The sequence below is a fragment of the Cyprinodon variegatus genome, unplaced genomic scaffold (genome assembly GCF_000732505.1).
Source record: "Cyprinodon variegatus isolate N-32 unplaced genomic scaffold, C_variegatus-1.0 Scaffold145, whole genome shotgun sequence".
Taxonomy (NCBI): Eukaryota; Metazoa; Chordata; class Actinopteri; order Cyprinodontiformes; family Cyprinodontidae; genus Cyprinodon; species Cyprinodon variegatus.
In genome coordinates this window covers 397,527-418,313 of record NW_015150598.1, presented here as the reverse complement: position 1 = coordinate 418,313, position 20,787 = coordinate 397,527, and the positions used below count along the sequence as shown (strand labels likewise).

Below are 20,787 nucleotides of genomic sequence, written 5' to 3'. Positions count from 1 at the left end.
CAAGCTCTGCACAGGTGGTAAGATGGTTCTGTAGCCCATCTCTGGTCCTATTCCATCTCAGATGTCCTAAAGCCTATTTACACCAAGTTGACCTCTTTTACATGATGCAACTGTTCTGAGCTCTTCTGTTTGGGGTAAACACTGTAAAACTGAGGCTTGCTCTGATCTTTGCTGCAAGTTTCTGCTGAATGTTTTTATTCACGTCTCGTCTCTGGATGGAGATCAGACTTTTTCCCACCAGATCATCCTGTTACAGCTGCCTCAAGTAACTGTGTTGTGGTGATAAAGGTGGGCGGCCGGTGGACCAAACATGAGCTGTCAGATGATGAGCTGGGCTCAGGGTGTCTGATTTTAAACTGCTGCATGTTTCCCACATTCGTCAGCCTCTGGTCGACGGAGAGGAGATCCCTCCAGCTTTACTGTACTGATACTGTAACCTCTGTGGTACATCTGGAGCCAATCAGAACCTGTTTACTGGAAATGATTCATTACACTGACTAAGGAAGAAATAAACCTCACATGCCTGCAGCGTCTCCAAAAAGATGCAGGAAGGTTTTCTAATATATTTTGCTTTCCCCTTATTTGTCCTCTTCTTGGTGTCCTCTTTGTGCTCTTGAGTTTTCTCCCTTCATGCATGTTTTTGACCTCTTCTTGCACCAACAGACAGAACAGAGTCGTGGTCTGGTCTCCTTCCAGATCCAGCAGTGTGGGTCTATCAGGCCAGGAGCCAATTGGCTCCTCATCAGCTGCAGAGATTAAGTGATTGCTGTTTTTTGCTGCATCGCGTTTGGTGAATGACAAATGATCTCAGCACGCTCAATTTGAGAGCGGAGCTGATCCCAATTGGACCAACACAAATAGTGAAGTAGGATTCTTCAATCAGGAAACCTGAGAAGTCTGGCTGGAAGGAGATCTGTACCGGAACAAGCAATGGTGGCGTTAAACCCAACCTTCCTGGACTCCCCAATGGTTAAATAAATGGTAGGTGTTTTACCAGACCTGCAGAGACAGCTCACATGTCTGCACTGAGATGGAGAGCGGGTTACGGTTTGGACATCAGTTTGATGGGTACCGCCTAGACAGGCTAAGCTGTAGACATGTTTACTCTTTCATAGAAACCATTTTCTGATGGTTGAAGCCTCTCTGAGCTGGAAGTTGCTAGTTGTCTCTGAGGAGAACAGTTTAGGAACAACCAGTGGGAGGTGTTTATCTGCACCAATATCACCAAGATCCGAATCCAATCACGCATCGGTGGGAGTGTTTGACAAGCATTCTGTACCATGGAGGCCCAACTATAGAGCAGAGCCTCGGGGTTCTGGGCGGGCCAGGGGACCAATAAAATGCCTGGTCATATTGTTGTGCCCGAGTAGAGTCTATGAACACAGCAGCTTTATTTGGAGCAGATTTTACCGAAGCTTCAAACCGGTTCTCCTGTTGGTTCTGTTTCTGAATCTTGTCCAGTTATTATGAAGGGAAACAGAACCGACTTATAGGGATTTATTTCTACATTAAACAACACCTTTTGGTCCAAACTGAAAATATGTTTCGCTACTTTTTATCAGCAGATTTATTCTTTTCATTTTCCATTTTTATTTTTCCTCTTCTCCTCATTTTCTTCTTTTTCTTATTATCTCAACGCTGCAGAAAGACTTCTGTTTGTTTTTCCTCATTATCAAAAGTCTCACTGTCGGCCATCTGCTGTGGTTCAGTTCATCCTCTGCATGTGGAGCTTAAAGGCATCATTAGCAGACTAAATGAACGAGGTCTTTAATCTGGACAGCAGCTTTTATAGTTTCGTATTTTACACTTACTGTAGACAACACAACGAGAACCGACTGGGACAGATTATAGAAAGACACATGGGTGCACTAATAAAATATGATCGACCATTATTTAAAAAAATCTTCCATCTCCACCTGGTTCTGATCCAAGATCACTTTAATATGAATACCTGATTCTTCCATCTTTAATCTTTGAAATTATTCAACAGAAAAACTGATGAAACATTTTCTATTGGTAATAGTTGAGGAAATAAAAGGCAGAAGTGAAGACAGAGGAAGATGAGAGGGAACCGACCTGGACGGTCTTCTCCGTGACTCCATGCTCTTTGAGGATTTTGTTGAACCCTGGAGATGACAAAAGGTCAAACATCAGTTTTTCATCTTTACCCGCTTTTAGTTTTATCTGCTCTTGTCGGCCTCACTGCTTATTTTACTACAGATCGATGTAAGACTTCCCATCAAATCTAATCTTTTTCTTCCGTGTTTTTAAACTAAAAGGTTTATGAAAGCATCACAGGGGAAATTAACATTTACTTGTGATTTCACTCAGATCATCTGCATTTAAGGGACATAATAGCAAATAAACGAAAACTTTAGAGAACTGTGGAGCTGTACAAAAATATTGATAAAGCTTTTAATCAAAATGTGTTTTTTGAAATGATTTTCCAAAACATATAAAGTATTTTATTGCTAATCTAAATTTCTTTAAATCTGAGCTTTTACCAAATATATAGTCATTATCAAAGCAGGAGAAAAAAAGATAAACTCTATTATCTCCCTGAACCTGAGCTTAATAAAATAAATATGACTTTATTTAGTTTTTTTTTTTGTTTTTTTGGGAGGTTTTTTTCGAGCACAAATATAAAAATCAATTGAAAAAAATCACCAAAAGAATAATTTCAGTAGTAAAACCACAACTTGTGTTGTTAAAAGGAAAGTTATTCCGGTTCTTAATGACTTGTAGAAACCCACCATCCGTAGCCCCTATCAGGACTGACCCCCCAGGGTCTCGTCACGCAGTCATGGTTGAGTCAGAGAACGTCAGAACTCAGAACTCCAGCACACATCCTGACCTGCGACACAGCTTTCAATAAAAACCCTCAACATGAAGGAAAACATGAGCGGCTGCTTATGCTGCTGGGAAGTTTCAGCCTCATGTTGGAGTATTAGCACACTGAGAGACTTAAAATACAACGTACACCCTGACAAGAGGGTGGGGGGGTGTCATTACTGGTTCACATGATGTGTTCATGCAGCAGAAGAGAGGGGCCCCTGCAGAGCGGTTTGACTCTGAAGGTGCATGACTGCGTTTGGCTCCATTAAAGCCGCCCAGGCCGACTCCTCCTCAGACCAGCTCAAAGAGGAGCTCAGAGGGGGGCGTTCATCATCTATTAGACTTGACTAGCTCGCTAACGCTAACCATAACCTATGGCTGTCCTCCCTCCAGGAGCCTCAACCTTCTCTGCTCCTCTAACAGCTCAGCTGTCTGAAAGGGAATCCTTTTGTTTTCTGTTTCCACTAAACTGACCTCATTTGCTGCAGAAGGCAAATATCTGAGAAAAAAAGAGACTTTTCCTAAAAGTAAAGATGGAGGGAGGGGAGGGGGGTTCGGTCAGATGGAAAAAACAGTAAGAGGCTCATAACTGGATCTGATTAAACTTCATTATCTAACATACCCTGACCGCTCTGTTCAAGGAGATTACAATAATTACTCCATCCTGAGATATTTGGGGTACATCTTTACGAAATGAGAGATGGAAGGAGAGCGCGATAGAAATGTTCTAAAAAAAGTCTCCAGAGGGTGTGGAAACCCAGAATTATTCATGACAGATTTACATTTTAGATAAATAATAAACATAACACACCGGAGGATGATAAAAGGATAAAAGAAATGAAAAGATGAAAACAATTTCTCCTCTTGATGTTCGACAGAATCAGAGACGTTTTGCAGAGAAGCTTTTTGAACTTTTTGGTTGATATTTGATGAGCTTCAAGTCTTCTGGTTTGGAAGGCCTCCTAGCCATAACCCTAATCTTTAGCTCCCTTAACTGATTCTCTATCATGCCTCAGACCTCCCCCTGAAAAAAACATTGTTACTTCCAACCAGAACAGAAAAGTCTGCCGTTTTTTTATGAAAAATATCGAGCTTAAATTTGTCTGAAGCCAATTCAGAAAAACCAAACAGAAACGGAAAGGCAGACAGACACACCTAAAGATTACAAACATAAGTAGATTAGCTGTTTAGTTATTATATTGCCCCAAGAAAAAAAAGGAAGTTAAAATAATCCAAAAAAAGGGTTAAACTTCTTCACATCTCTGTAGATCACATCAAACTAAAATAAAACACCAGTTTTAACCCTAAAGCTGATATGATCCACACAATATAAATACCCAAATACTGATGTAATACAAAGAACATGAGATTAGGTCCCTTGGTACCAGCTAAGCATTATTTTATAAAAGCCATGCTCCCTGTCACAAAGCTAAAAAAATCTGGAACCGGTTTCTGGAACATGACAGTGTTCTCTGAACTAGAGGTCGACCAATGGAGGCTGGTTTTAAAGCGAAGGCTGAATATGGATTATTATTACACATGTATAACCGATCCCCTCTACATGTTGCTAATTACTTTTGTGCATTTTTTTAAGGCAATGTTGCTTTTTGTTCCGTTTTTTCATGATAAAAATAAGACAATGATGACAAATCTAAAGTCTAAAATTAAACAAACCAAAGATTCAGCCGGCTCATGTATCGTCATCCTCTAATCTAAACCCAAATGGTCTGCGGCGTCACCCTACACTGCAAAAACAATCTAGAAATAAGTAAACGTTTCTTAAATTAAGTGTATTTCCCATTAATTTGAGCCGGTAAATAAGATGATTTGCCAATAGAATGAGTAGTTTTGCTCCTAAAATAAGATAATTAGATAACATGCACTTGAAATAAGACAATATAATTGTTTTTTTCTTATTTGAAATGTAAATTGTCTTGTTCTATTGGCAAAGTGCTTCACTTACCACCTAAATTCAAGAAAAAATGCACTTATTTTAAGGGAAAATGACTTCAATTTTTTGCAGTGTAGATGTGCAGCTAACAAACCCAGGTCTGAAGAATGTTCCTGACAAAGTTTTTAATCTACGAAATAAAGAAGCAGCAAAAAAAGAAAGAAATAAGGGTACAACTTGCCACAGAAAGGGATCCTAATGGAGTGAGTGAGTAACTAAAACTACCAGGTTACATCTCATGTTGCTTTCAGTTTTTACAGCAAACTCTATTTAACATCAAAATGTTTAACATATTTAATCTATGAGGATGAAATCTATAAAATGCTCAGATTATTCCATCCAAGCTGCTCTGACACAACTAGAAGTATTGGGGTATATTATCCTACTGTCAAGCATGGTGGTGGCTGCATAATGATGTTGGACATTATTATTATGAGTAGCACTGCTGAAGTTAAAACAATGGTGCGGAGAAAAGCCATAAGAGTACTTTTACTACTTCATCATACTTTTATTCAAGTAATAGTAAAAAAGTACTTGTTAAAAGGGTATTTAAGTACTGAATAATTCATCTTAACACCTGATATTTACATTTATGTGATACAGAGAGACCAAAATATAAAGTTATGTGCAAATTCTGGTATTTAAAAGACTATATTAAAATAAAAAACACTAAAATGTAATTGAAGAATTACTATCCAAGCTTAACATAACAATTTAAATCAGTACATCCAGTGACAATATTTACCCCTCACTGTGTGTCAGGTTCATCTCTAAAAGTCATAGAAGGTTGAAGTGAACTTGTTTATGAAAGAAAAAGACTTATTTTGATGCAAACATCAACTGGAGCTTTTTTCACTTCATTGAAGTTACTCAGGTTGGGTGGAGGAGCAAAACATTTTACTCAAGTAAGAATGGAGATAAGTACTTTATTGGCATATAACTCAAATAAATTAAAAGATATGTTTAAGTAAAACTAGACATCAGAGTATATTTCTGTCAAATAAAATCTATGATTTATTACGAAGACTGACTATAAATCTTTTAACCTCTGTAAGGTAGTTGGAGTTCGGACCCAGCTGGGTCCACACACCTCTAGGCCACTTTTAATGGATAAGAAGGTCACATTAGGCCCATTTGGAGGTGGTATGCTGGAGGCCTTATTTTAAACAGTAACAGCTCTTTAGGGTCCCACATTGTGATTATTTCATCCTTCAGGAACCTGATATGTCGCCACGGCAACAATAAACAACCATGAGAGTGAAAGATTTGTGCATGCTACTCTGTAATGTGGCAGGAGACCCAGTAATGCCCGACTGGCTGACTTTTAACTCTTCAATCGATGAGAGAGCAACAATTGTCCAAATTAGTGTTTTAGGATATTTTGTTTTGGATCTTTATTTAAAAATGTGTTCTGGCCAAATTGTAAAGACTTTTCATAAATGCATTGAGAGGAAAATGGCTCTTAAAGTAAATACTTGAATCCAGTAAGGGGCCCAAGAAGCTGTGACTGAAGAAAACAAGCATTCGTTCTGCCCAGTAATTCCAGCAGAACTCTACTGGGATTCATGGGAAGCTGCCAGATCCAACTGATAAGGTTCTGATGAGAGCATTTCAGCAGCGAGCACACCAACATTAATGTTTATGCACACAAAAAAAGCTCATTTGTAGATGCTTCGCATTCATCTCGACATTCCCACGAGGCTGCTGCCGAACTGGGGTGACACAAAGCACCCACCCCCCCGCCTAATTGCTCCAGTATGGGAGATCGACCTCCGAAGTGCAGGGAGTCTTCAGAGGAGGACAGAGATGAATTAACGACGATAGAAGGTGCAGAGATAAACGTAAAAATAGGAACTGAGAAGATCAAGCCATTTGACTCAACATTTGGGTTTTAATGACCCTGAGTGGGATCTGAGTGGCTTTTATGAGCCAGAAGCTTTCAATCAAAAATCAACCACATTTGCAAATAGAAGAAATAAAACAAAAGCTTTTAATGTGCTGGCATTGTTAAAAACTAAAGTTTGTTTAAGCAGTAGCTGAGTTAATGAAGACCATCGCTGTTGCGGAGCAGAGGAAGCCCTGATATCTGTAATATGTGTTGCTTAAATCCATCTCGTGGCCCTGCAGCGTTAAAGACACCCCATGTGCATTTTAAAAGCTCGCGCTGGGAAGGAGCGCGGCAGAGGTGGAGGAGGTGGGACCTGGAGCTGAGGGGGGGTTCCTCCAGGCCCTGCTGCAAGATGAAAACCATCTGGGGAGGTTGACTTTACAAGCAAACCATACAAATTAACCATCTGAGAAAGAGCGAAGGATGGAGGAAGGGCTGAAGCCCGCTGGTGAGAACCAAAATCTGAGCGCCAAAAAGAGAAGCTTTAGAAAGACGCATGGTCTCCCCATCCTACCTTCCTGAAAAGGTGGCCGGTGCTCCATCGCCATGCCCCCCTCAGAGAGGAGAGCCGCCTTCTCAGAGACCCTCCTCGGTTCATCTCTTCTGCTGCCCGTCGCCGCTCCGTGTGCAGCGGTGAACTTTTCTCTCAGGGACCTCTCCCTTTTCCCTGACAGCCAAGGAGTTCACCAAAGCAAAAAAGGGAAAAACAAGGGATCTATTTTGGGCCAGCCGGGCCACTGCCGCTCAGACCAGGCTGTTCCACAGAACTCCTCCGTCCTCCCTGTGTTCTCCTTTCTCTCCTCCTGTCTGCTGTGGCCTCCCTCCCCCTCCAGCTCTGCCTACCACCCAGTTATCTCTCCCCCTGATGTTCAAACTTTTCCCTCCCTGCCTGCCTCCCTCCCGTAGCTTTTTTTCCCCTCATCTGTGTACAAATCTAAATTGCAACTGTGAACCGTTTCCGCCTCTCAGGACAAACATCTGGGGACTGATGAATGTTTGTTCATAATAATAAGCACTTAGCAGACAGTTAGCAGGCAAATATCCATAGGGGGGTGTATGTGAAGGGGGGGTACAATATCTTTATCCCAAAGAAAATGAAGCAATGAGATGAAGTGAAGCGTTGGAGTCATGAGATGAATGTTTCTGATGCTCCCAGGCGATGAGGCGAGGCCCGCGTCCGCCTGACATCACAGAGCGACCACAAGCCAGCGAGCTTCTCCGGGTCAGTAACAGCTGCACAGACATGTGACCATGCAGGAAGTCTCACCCATAAACTGGCTTCAGAGAAAGGCCGATTCAGGATCCGCATTAGACGAGAAGACTGCGCCTCTGTTCCTCTAACTCAGCAGGTTTGTGCAACATCTTTGTCCCGCACGACTCTGGCTTCTCTGTTCTGCTCTCTAAAAGTAGATAACCTCATTTAGAGACTCCACTAACACTCAACTCTGGGCTAAGTTTGGAAATGCCAGTAAAAGCGAACCACACGCACAAACAGAGACAAACTGGTTGAGTTCTGGTCTCTGTGGGGACAGTGGGCACGTCCCCACGCCGCTTCCACGATCCTTCCGTTCTCAGACAAAAATCAGCCCAGAGGATGTTGTCACAGACAAATGTGGACCAGTGGGTCCAAAACAAACACAGTGATGTTTGTGCTGCTATAACTTAGCACACAAAGAGGAGGGCTGTACGATTTTACGTAAATATGAGGTAGATCAAAAGTTACCTGCAGACGATGGCACCTTTCTAATGCTCTTCAAACCTCCATTGTTAAACCCCGCCCCCACCCTCTCCGGACATCTTATGCAAAACATTACTTATCGTCTCTGACGTGCAATATTCTTCTCTGTCACAGTGCAATAACACATCCCAACTACTGTGTAGCCTGTGTATTTTTTTTTAACTTATTTAAAAGGTCAGTACATTTCTGCAGTGCAAGTGCGATAACCCAATTCAGTTACTGTGTAGTCTGATACTTTTATATCAAAGGGACAAACTTTCCAGGACATTACAACTTTTTCTTTTTTATGCTTTTTTTTTGTACTATATACACTCTTTTTATATTGTCTGTCGTATTTTTATCTTTAATGGCATCTTGCTCTTACTCTTTGTACTCTATAAAAGCTACTGGAACCGGAATTTCCCTGAAAGAGTAATCCCAAGGGATAAATAAAGTTGAGTCTAAGTCATTTTCTTTTTGAAAGTTCTGCAAACATATTTTGATTTTATGGCTTGAGCTTTTGGATTTTGCATCATTAAGTTAATCGGCTGAAAATGTCTGATTTAATCAAGACAACGGAGACATTTTTACTATAATAAAAAAGTTGCATCATGATTTCAGCTCTTAGAGCAGGAAGGAGACCTGCAAAGCCTCGCTTCAGAAACCCAGACACCATCACTGAACATTATTAGACCCCTTTTGAATAATTAACTTTAATGAAAATATATACATATCAGACCAACTTAATCAGAAAATTATAAAAGAGAAAAATAGATCAAAAGAAAAAAACATTTTTTTTTTAATAAAATTTAAATAAATGCAACTAAATTAAACAATAAATATAATATTATTAACATAAGAGAATGAAAATAACAGTAAATTGCTAAGCATATGAGGCCTCAGTTTAAATTATCCCTACTTATTTTGATAAAAACATGTGGGGAAAGCAGTTTTATCTAATTCAAGTAAAGGACACAGCTGGATTAAAGCATAAAGCGGGAGTAAAGTAAATAAAGGCGGCGGCTGAGACTCACCATGGTGTCTACATGCTTGAGAGCGAGGTTACTGCTTGGTGCCTGTTAGGAAACAAAGAGGCACAATCAATACGCATCATATCTTCCAATCATATCAGGTCATGTGCAATTATTTTTATATGAGGTTATATCTAGGGTCACTTGGGAGCCAGTGTTTGCCCAAATGTGGTCCAGAGTGAATCAGGATTCCAACTCTGAATGCGGGGGACCATCTATTATCCCCCCCTGCACAAATATTTACACAAAGAGACAAGACTGCAGCCTTTAGCCAAGACCGAAGGGTCCGGCCACAGTTTCACTGCCTTATACAGCAATGGAGGGAGAGAGAGGGAAGATGAGAGGAGCATAAACAGCAAGGAGGTAGCTGGACGTCAAGGACAAGCTGAGACGGAAGCCAGGTGGGGCAGATAAAGGCGAAGACCGTGATCATGTCAGACTTCATGATGCGGGATTCATCTGCTAACATGGAAAAAGGAAAAGTAACAGAAAAAGTCACATTTTCCAACCTGCCCACACAAGACGTCTGCTGAAGGACCGAAGATGCAAAACATCACTGGCATCTATTAAAGAACCAGAACTGAACCTACAGACGATGCTGGACATTCAATGGATAAAATAGAATTTCAGAAATGTAAAGGAGGAATGTTTTAGCTTTCATTAACTTAACGTGTTGTTATTGGATTTATCTTCACAATATCAACCTGTATGGAAACACAAAGGACTGCTCAATATGTGAAGGGTTATTAGATTTGGGCTTTTTTGGAAGACTCACAGCTCCAAGCTAACAGATCTTAGACACAGAAGACAAAGGAGTGTTGGAAATTTGCGCTTTTCTGTTTCTCATGGTGCCTGAATTCTGACCAACTTTGGGTTTTGGGAATCAAACTGATCTTTGGCGCTTAGATTATCTGGAGTCTTTTCTACCACCGTCTGCCTTTCTCATGTTTGAGTCTGGACCGGGAGAGTTAAATATAGCCACTCAGGCCAATACTTTAGATCATATGTGTCAAACTCAAGGTCCACAGTGCGGACCAGCCCACCACAGCAATTTCTTTGGTCCTCAACAGCCAGAAAAGGCATACAATGTCATTAAAAAGGGGTTTGAAATGCCTACTTTAGATGATCCCATCCAATATCTGTATCTGACAAATGGTGCCGATTTACAGACAGTTATGGGGCCAAACCTCCTGTACTACTTAGGGGAGTATTGGCCTAGTGGGTAGAGCAGTGTGCTTGTGCTCTTAGAAGGTTGCAAGTTCTCGGTTTGATCCCCACAGCCTGCACTCTGGCTCTCTGAGAAAGACCCTTGACCCCACAGTGCTCCCAAGGTGCCGCACAATGGCAGCCCACTGCTCCCCAAGGGGAACGGTCAAATGGAAAGGTAAATTTCTCCAATGTGAGATCAATAAAGTTCAATTATTAAACATAATTACTTCTAATCATGGTGTTGTGGTGTTTAACTGATAAGAGGACACCATTGCCCAATGATACATCAGGTAGGCTTGCTGTCATTGGATCTTTGCTGCGAGTGTGAGCGACCTGTTGAGCAACAACATTCAGATATTGGGATGAATAGGATAAATGTTCCTTTTGTGCAAATACAGAGCACAGGACATGGTTTTGCATAGTTTTAGTGATAACCAAGTAGAAAACTTGGAGTTTCAGCAGCAAAAATGAAGCACAAAGGAACTCAGAGAGGTGCTATGATATCAATTCTTGATTCTGCTTTAGATTCTGCCACTTTTCACTCCATTTTACAAACATTTGCAGCCAAATAAGGTAGAGAGTCAGTAAAAGTGACCTTTTTAAACCATTAACATTCTCTTTGGTCTATTATTGCCACACTCCTCCTAATCTCACCAGTAAAATATAGAAACAACAGCTTTTTTGCCTAAAGCTAACCTAGGATTTTAGGAATGGCCCAAATGCATTTAATGAAATCTAGTAAACAATTGAAAGAGACTTAATTAAAAGAAGCAAAAACATTTATATATATATATATATATAACAATTGAAAGAGACTTAATTAAAAGAAGCAAAAACATTTATATATATATATATATATTTAAAAAATAAGAACATCAATTTAGGTATATCAGATTAAATTGGAAATCATCCGTAATCCAGCTGTCATCTTTTGCTTAGAAGAGATCGGCCGTAGGGATAACAGGTCAAACCAAATATCCTCCATCTTATTCTGGAGGATCCCAAGGTATTTCCAGGAAGTGATATATAGTTCCGTTAGTTCTGGTGCTTCCCAAAGGTCTCCTCTCAGGGGGATGTGCATGGAAAACCTATAAAGGGCAAATCCCTGTAGGCATCATGATCAGGTGCAAGAATAAGCGGCTCTACTTTGGGCACTGGAAAAAAACTAATCTAAAAATGAGTATAATTTCTTCAAATAAGTGTATTTACCCTTAACTTGAGTAGGTACACTGCAAAAATGATATAGAAATAAGTCAAAATATCTTAAATTAAGTGTATTTCTCCTTAATTTGAGTAGGTAAATAAGACAATTGGCCAATAGAATTAGGATTCTTACACTTAAAATAAGGTAATCAGATAATATACACTTTATATAAGACAATTCAATTGTGTTTTTCTTCTTTTGAATGTAAATTGTCTTGTTCCATTGGCAAAGTGTCTCACTTACCTCCTCAATTCAAGAAAGAATGCACTTATTTTAGGGAAAAAAATGACTTATCTAGATTTCCATTTTTTCCAGTGTAAAATTTTTTTTTTTCCAGTGTAAGATTATATGCCAACTGATCAGTATTTTTACCATTAAAATAACATAAAGAAATAGTATGCACTTAGAATAAGACACTGCAGATGTTTTATTTTCTTATTTTAAATGAAATTGTCTTATTCCATTGCTAAAGTGTCTCACTTGCCTACTGCAATCAAATAAAAAATGCACCTGTTTTAAGAACAATTGACTAAGATTTCAATTCTTTGGACATAGCCCCAATATGTTCCTTCCTCTCCTGCTCCATCATACCATCGTTCATTAACCAGAAATCCTCCATCAGACCCCCAAAATCAGATAGGGCGGTCCACATTTTGCATTACAGAGCTGTGGCATAAGATTTAGAGGAGGTGACTCTGAAACCTGCTGCTTCAAACTGAATAGGAAACCCATCTTGTGCACAACAAAGGTCATAATTTGAAGATCTGGTCAACAGAACCACAACATCTGCAACAAAACAATGGATACTGGTGGATTCCCAACACACACTGGGAACACAGCGAGCCTTGTGGTGAGAAGACAGAAAAATAAGATAGCCCTGAAAAACCATAACCCCATACCACCCTAACAAAGTATCTTGTGGAAAACAGTCATAGTTGTTCTCCTGATCCATCAAAACACACACATACTCCTAAGACTGCCTCAGAAATTCACCACTGGTAAAGATCCTTCCCACTCCAAATAATGCTCATCAAGGATTTAAGCTTTGGACTTTCACAGGTAATGACAGATATTGGGATTAATGGGGATCTGTGGAATCATCCTCTCTCAAAAAGCATCGACAGATGTCTGGATTTCTTGTATTCACTATTACAACATTTTCTATCCATTTAAAAACATTGGTCTGGATTATACCAGAAAACAGAGTTGACTCTTACATCAACCCTACTGTATGACATGTTTCTGTAGGGAGCTGGGCTGTAGTATAAACAGTGAAAAGTCAGAGGGTAAATTATAGTCTGACTATACAGGCCGAGAATACCCACTCCAACCGCCCAGATGAAACCACCAACCAGGGAGAGTGTAGGAGATCTACAGTCCTGGAAAAAAAGAGACCTACCATCCTAGACTGCATCTAGGAATCTGAAGAGGAAACAACAGGCTGCAGTTAGAGGCTCTAAATACAGGCTGTGGATTGGCTGCTGGGCCAAAGTTTGCAGCCGCAGGCATTTTCACACAAATACAGCCTATTGTAGAAAAAAAAAAAAAAACAACAACACACAAGCAGCTCTCACAGTGATGGATTTTAACGTGCGTTTCCTCTTTGGCTAATTGCAGCCAGATGGTTGGTGCTAAGAGCTGAGAAAACCTGTTGAGTTTCAGTAGAGGAGTCAAAAAATCTGAATATGGATTCGTTTATTTATGGAGGCCTGAATAGGAAGGATAGAAAGATGATGAACAAAAGTTCACATGAGAAAGTAATATAACCATATTGGATCCATTGAAAAGAGAGATATGCATGGTCAGATTATTTAGAAAAAAAGAAATCTCTACTTAAGTTTATGACTATGTATATTAAATACAGTAAATCTCAAATTTGTATCTAATTTTCAGAGTATTTGCTTTTTTTAAATGCTTGATTTAGAAAATAATACTTTTCTCTTTTACTACGTGGTTTTATTAGGATAATTATCATTGATGATGTGTGAGTTTATTACACAATAATATTTCCTGTCTGTTGCGTGTCAGAACTAATGTTTTCCCCAGTAGTTTATCTAATTAGGACAGTTCGTCTCTCAAGATATACAGTTATAATCTTCCTTCTGTTGTGGCAAAGATTTGGGAATGGAATGAGAGTGGTGTCCTTCAACTAAGAACAAATTGTAATATTTTGATAAGGCTGGAGCCATGGATGTCTCCTCACCTGCAACCATGTATGATGACGTAATGATGTGATGATGTGGCAGATTGGAGACGTATAAAATGCTTCTCTAACTGGGGCCGCTTCACAAGAAGTGAGCCCAGGTTGGTAAGCAGCTGCCTTCTGTAATCCTAGGCAACTTCTCTGATCTGAATAAGGTTACAATTTCTATGAAAATCAGTTGTGATTTCTCATGGTTATGCAAGACATATAACTAATGAATTGTTATTTAAAGAGTTTGTCCCGATCGATCTCTTTCCAGGAACCGGAGAGAGAAAGCTTCCAGGTGTAAACACAAAGCTTTCCTTTAACAGTTCTTCATTTATGTCAACTCTGATTTTCAGGTGGACTGAATGTGAATATGATTAAGAAATGTTTATTTCAGTCATTAGAGACTTCACCTAGATTTTACCTCAAGGAAACAATGACGTGTTCACACCTCTAACATAAATACAATCAAGATCAACAACAGGGTTGAATATAAAAGAACCCCGTCTTCCTGTTAGCCTTCCTGCGCTTACTATGTAGGTTCCAGTGTAGTATTTTATTGAAGTAATTATGAGCTTTAACACATCACAAAAGGCCATCCTTAAGCTAATAAGAAATATTACAACATATTTTGGCCAATATGTTTACTCAGTAGTGGATTCCTTTAAACCCAGTGGAGCCCAGCCTGGATCAGTAGCAGGAACAGCTCATAGTGGGATTTATAGGTCCATTAATGATTCCCCTCACGCTGGGGCTTCAGGAAGTTTAATGTTAAATATAAAGTGGAGGATGTTCACTATAGTGGTGGATCATCAAAATAAGTGGTCCTCCTAATTGTCAATAATTCTGGTGATTTGTTTACGTAAGGATGCCCTACATGCTCGTCACCATTTTCACTGACATAGTGGAAAAATTGCAAATCTTCTTTTGGAAAGTAAGCTTGTATGGGCGATGCAAACAGCAGCTTTTAAACAGAGGATGCATGAGGAGAAATGGGCTTGTGCATGCTCTCGCTCACGTTTAATAGGCGATCCCTGTGTGGAGCGGGTACAGGGTTGTGCGTCTGCATTTTTTTTTTTTTCTTAAGTGGAGAGGGCGGGTTTTTTCAAAAATTCGCAATACCTCCACAATACCTCTGAGTTCCTCAGAAGCACCTTGAATGGAAAGACCCTGATGCAGCTGTTGAAACAGCAGCATATCTAGCTATTGTGAGTGAGATTCAACAATACTTTACTTATAAACAGGAGTTTTTCTCGTTTGTTCAAACTTTCTGCTAACATCTGCTTTAAACCTTATGGTCAGAAGCTGCTGGACTTTGGGAACCTTTAGCTTTATAAGCATTGGATTTTACACCAAGGCCAAACCCAACAACTTACATTAAACAAGTTATTACCTAAGATCAACTTATTTTGATTTAAAGATTTTAATCATAAATGGTTTTATCCGTGTAAAGTCTTCATGAATAATTCTGAAAATTAAAAAAATAAATATGTTTTAAATGAATAATTATTTGGATAATTTTGTGATGCATCATTCATTACTGTGCAATTCCTTATGCCTTTTTGCTTTAACTATATTTGTCTGTGTATGACTCAGGGTTTTCAAAGAATGAAAAAACATCCCACTGATGATGTAAAGGTTTTAAAAACTCATTTATCAAGTTTGATAGTCTTGGTGTTGCCGGGTTTAAAGTTCTTGCATTTGATTGGTTGTTTACAGCAGTTTCAGAGCAGAAATCAGCCACACCATCAAAGTCTTTGCAAAGCTCTGACTGCACACGATTGCAACAGATAAAAACACAAAGAAGAAACAGACTCTGAAGCCAAACCCCAGAAATGAGCAGACTCACTGCTAATTGTAGGGCAGTGAAGTTCCGCTGCAGATTCTCCTAAGTTTTGCACTCCAGGCACATCCCTCGCTTGGAATCATGCCATCATCTTAAGCCGAGTCAGCTGAGCATCATGTTGGACTTGTTCTCATGTCAGAGACTAAATAAAGACTCTTAATGTGACCCAAGATGCAGGATAGGGGAAAACTGGGGAATAATTGTTTTTAAGGTCTCCTTTCAGGGAAATTGTCCGAAACAGAGATGAAATAAACGAAATAAGATCCGTCTAACTGAGAATCATTAAGTTCCAGGTTTGTGGAACCAAACAGATCGGAGTAGAAAGTGGTGTATAGAAGCAGCTCGTTGTTTCAGAGGTCCAGAGAAGATCTCCTGAATGACGAAGGAATGAAAACATGGCTGCATGATATCAGGAGAAAAAGAGTAACTAAAGATGACTGATGACGATTAACAGACATTTTTCACCCGGAGTGTTCCCACCACGCAGAGCTTTACCACAGCAGTCATTTAACTCAGAAATAAACGTTTATGGCTTTCAGAGCAAAACCAAAGGGATCCTATAAGAACTCCAGTATTCCATATGCTGTATTATGCTGTTAATGTTGTTACTTTGTGGAGATAAAAATGGTATCAACACATGAAGCCCAGAGTCAGTGGAACCGGGTTATTTGTGCTTCTTACCGCGGTTGATTATTTAAACACAGGCCAACAAGAGTTGGATCATTTTCATTGAATCAAGTAAAACTTCAATTTAGATCAATTTGAACTTGAATCATATGCTGAAAAGTATTGTTACTCAAACTCTGTATGCGGAAACATTACTAACTGGCATCTGTGTTTTTATTTTGAAAGCATTCTTCCAGTTCAGATTGACTGAATAGTTTTTTAATGTAAAAATTAATCTTTTATGCCCTTAAGGCATAAGGTGTGTCACTGTGCTCCTTATGATGCACAGTGAAACAGTAGTAGCATTGCTGCCTGGCAGCAAGAAGGACCTGGGTTCGATTCCCGGACCAGGACATTTCTGCATGGAGTTTGCATGTTCTCCATGTGCGGGTTCTCTCTGGGTACTCTGGCTTCCTCCCAAAGTAAAAAAAAAACGGCCTGTTAGGTTAATTGGCTTCTCTAAATTCTCCTTAGGTGTGAGTGTGAATGGTTGTTTGTCCTGTTTGTCTCTGTGTTGTCCTGCGATAGACTGGCGACCTGTCCAGTGTGGACCCCGCCTCTCGCCCGTAGACAGTTGAGATAGGCACCAGCTGGGATAAAGGGTGATGGAAAATGGATGGATGGATGACCTTAATCATCTGTTTTTTTTACTCCATCAAAAACTGTACTGAGTGATGAATATTGAATATTGTAACAATATTGAGTGATGATAAATCAGAACTGTCAGAACAATTGGAGGCAATGTGGAGGGTTATGCCCCAGCTGAGCAGGATACCATTGGAGCCACTGATGGAATCTGGAGCGATTAAAGAAGAAAACTTAAACTGGACATTCCAGATCTCCAACCTCTCTGCATCAAGAGCCATCCTTCATAAAACAGCTGATGGACTCAAAGGAAGCAGATACAATACTACTGGTCCTCTTTACTTTAAGGAGCTACATTCACAAACTTAATGAATACAATTAGGGGATCGTTTGGTTTCATTATTTTAATTTTAAACACTAAAAAACTTAAAATTGAAATGAGAATGACATTTAAAGAATTGTATGTTTCACAATAACAGAAATAATAGAAAAAAACAATTGGCAACAACAGCACAAATTTAATTGCACTAATGCACTAAAGTCCTTTAGTTATGGAGGTTCTTTGCTGATCCTGCATGATTTCTCCTTAACATCTCCACCCAGCAGTATCAGGAACCATTATAAAGATCAATAGGATGGAGATCCCTGCCTGAGGGCTCCAGCTCCCAGATGATGGGACAGCTTGTGATTCTTCAGCTCTCCATCCTCACCGCTATTGAACCATGAGGCTGGAACCACACAGAGGTTCCTTGACTGATTACAGCCCGCAGCTTGAAGCAAAGCAGAGGTCACTGGTGATGGGGGAGTTTCCTGTCTTGGCTGATGGGGAAATGACCTGGAGCTAAATATATATGCTCTGCATCTTTCGCCCACTGAGCCCCGCCCACTGGGTGTGGGACTGTGGATGGGTTCTGATTCAGTGTTTAGGATACATCAGTGAGATGTAGAGCAACCAAACCGCAGGAGCACGAGGATTCACTAATCTGCTCCTGGAAAAGCTCATGTGATGAATCTCATGTAATGATTTTAAATCTCCATAATTTTTTTATCAAAAAGTATTTGTTAATATTTCATTTAGTCAACCTATAAAGTCCTTCCACATGGAATTGTTTATTTCAAGTGATTATTTCTGCTCTTTTGGATTATCAAATCAACTGGAGCGTTTTCTGATCATCTGATTCTTTTCGGATTTTAGAGAATGATACCAGGCAAAAAGGACGCACAGTTAGGTATAATAACCTGCCTGTTTTTGTGTTTATTTGGACTGGTAAACAGAACCCAGGACTCTTCCTTTCCATCAGCTCCAATAGTGCTTTCTAGTGGAACGATAGGATAACTGCATGTTAGGAGGATAGAACCAAAAGGACCTCTGCAGCGTTTCTACAGCAACACTCTCCTAAATGAAGCAGAAGTAAAGTTAGCATGTGGAGTGACCCTAACCTGAAACATCTCTACTGGGACGCGAACAAAAGCCACAGATGGTTCAGGCTGGTAAAAGCTGGTTTCATTCAGCTCATTAACATATTTCAGCCTGACACGCTGAAAACATTCGTTGCACGATAAAAATCCAACAGAAAACAGAATCAGAAACTAATTAGTGTCTCATGTGCAGCAAGAAAAAAAAAAACAAATTTCACCTGATTCAGTATTCTAACGTTCGTCAGCTCCAAAACCTTTAAAATATGTATTTGATGCTACTGGCATCGAATAGCCAAATAAGGTAGCTAATGGATGCTGGGACAAATATTTATGAAGCCCTTTTGATGATGTAACACTGAGCACCTTCCTAAGGCAAATCATTACATGATGCAGCTCTGGTAATTATTATCAAGGTTTCGAAAAAAGGGCAGCTCAGTTTCTATGTGTTGCATACAAGACTTTGCTATAGTGTGAGATACGGAGGCCCAATAAAACATGTTAGTGGTTTATATTAATACAGCTCCAGTTTAAAAGGAATACAACTGATTCTTCTGTCTAGGTTTAATACACCATCTTGAAGAAGCTCAGACTTCACCTGTTTAGTTCTGTTTCTCTCCAGGATGAAGCCACTTCTACATTTAACCCTTCACTTTCCTCTCACGTAGAAAGTACGCCTGGATCGGTGCTTCTCTGTCCCTTTTTTTGCTGCTAATGAGGAGATTCTGGCTTCACAGTGGGACGTTAAGTTGCTGTTTAAGTGCTTTCCATTGAGGCAGGCTTTAGATTAAACATCCTGAACAAAATGGTTTAAGATAAATAGTTGAAACTGGGAGCAAACATCCATACTGGTTTTGGACTGGAAAAGGCAGACCAACCTTAAGGTTCCAAAGTGGTCTTCTTAAAGCTAAAAACTCAACCCTTCAAATATTTGAGAACTATGCTTTAAAGCTGATTGTGTGCAGGGAAATCCATCTGTTTTCTAAAACTCTGCTGATTCTATCATTAAATTTGGTTAAAACTCAAACCAGGAAGACAGATACAAATATAATCAGATTATCCAGAGGATCAAAGTGGAAACATGGTGACAAGCTTCTGACAGCAGCTTCATTGGTTAGCTTAAAGCACTACCGCCACCTGGTGGTAGGATTGTGAAACTTTAGGTGACTGAGGGGATAAAGAAACCATGCCATCCCTGCAGAGACATTAATGAGCTGGAAAACTAAATAATTTGAGCTGAAACTGCTCGTTTAAAATGTGCTACAGGATCAAAGTTTATTCAAATTATTCCCTGTATGTTTATCTGTCCTCCATGGTCCAGACGGGACATTTCTGAAAAGAAACAAAGCAAAAAAAACAATATTCTTCTGAGTGAGCTCATCAGGACTCCACAAAGGGACATACAGACAGCTGAGTCATAAGACAAAGAAATTTACTTTAGATGTCATAGAAATCCAGTCATGTGGTTTAGGACGTCAGAGCCGATCCCCTTCCCTTATATTTACACACTGAATAAAACCTGCTGTGGGTCGTCCTTCATACAGAGACCACCTCCTGCATCAGGAGGAAACCATTTCTTCCCAACTACACATCTGTACACTTTAAACTCACAGACTTAAACACAGATATTATATTACTGCTGATTCATTTAAACACAGCTGCTCCTCTGAAGCTCCCCGGTTCCTACCTCTGCAGCTTCACACACTCTCAGACATAAACAAAAAAGGGGGCGCGCTCACAGTCCGTACGCTCGTTAAGGCTGGGGTGTGATGGCGTACCAAGAATCCCTCCGGACCGCTCGGATAGAGGAGTGGTCTTTCCTCACTGTGGGAAAAACTCTGAACCTAAACCACCTCTGACATCTCAGCTCACTCAGTCTCACTGACAAGAATGTCTTTTCCAACATCTTAGAGATGTTTTCTACCTCTTCACTCCATCTGTCCCAGTAGGATAATATAATCCGACTTTTTACAGACATTTCCCTTATTTTAGGGTTTTAATACATATCTTTGTAAAAAAAAAAAAAAAAAAAAAAAAAAAAAAAAAAAGTTTTCCAGACTCTGCTTCCCAGATCCCATTCTTTCCTGTTCATTTAAACACATAAAATACTAAAGTTCAGCTTGGAGTTGTGGCAGATGTTCCTACAGCTGGACAGAGTATGGTAAGGTAGGAAGGAGACGAATAGAAAGGAAGAAACAAGGAAGAACAGAGGGGAAGAACAGAGGGAAAAGAGGAACAGGTCAAGGAAGGA

At 39.8% G+C, this 20,787-nt stretch overlaps 1 protein-coding gene across 15 annotated transcripts in view; it reads right to left on the bottom strand.

Annotated features, from left to right (window-relative positions):
* The window catches only part of LOC107086212 (tensin-1-like), a 204,983-nt gene that overhangs the window by 52,070 nt on the left and 132,126 nt on the right, over positions 1-20,787 (bottom strand). For 14 of the 15 annotated variants that reach the window (XM_015377001.1, XM_015377011.1, XM_015377008.1 and 11 more), the window contains 2 exons: positions 9,426-9,467; positions 2,077-2,126 (listed from right to left, as the gene is read on the bottom strand). In XM_015377001.1, the coding sequence (XP_015232487.1) occupies positions 2,077-2,126; positions 9,426-9,467 (92 nt within the window). Of the gene's footprint in view, positions 1-2,076; positions 2,127-7,188; positions 7,476-9,425; positions 9,468-20,787 lie in introns of those variants that run through there. The other variant, XM_015377010.1, reaches the window with a different exon arrangement.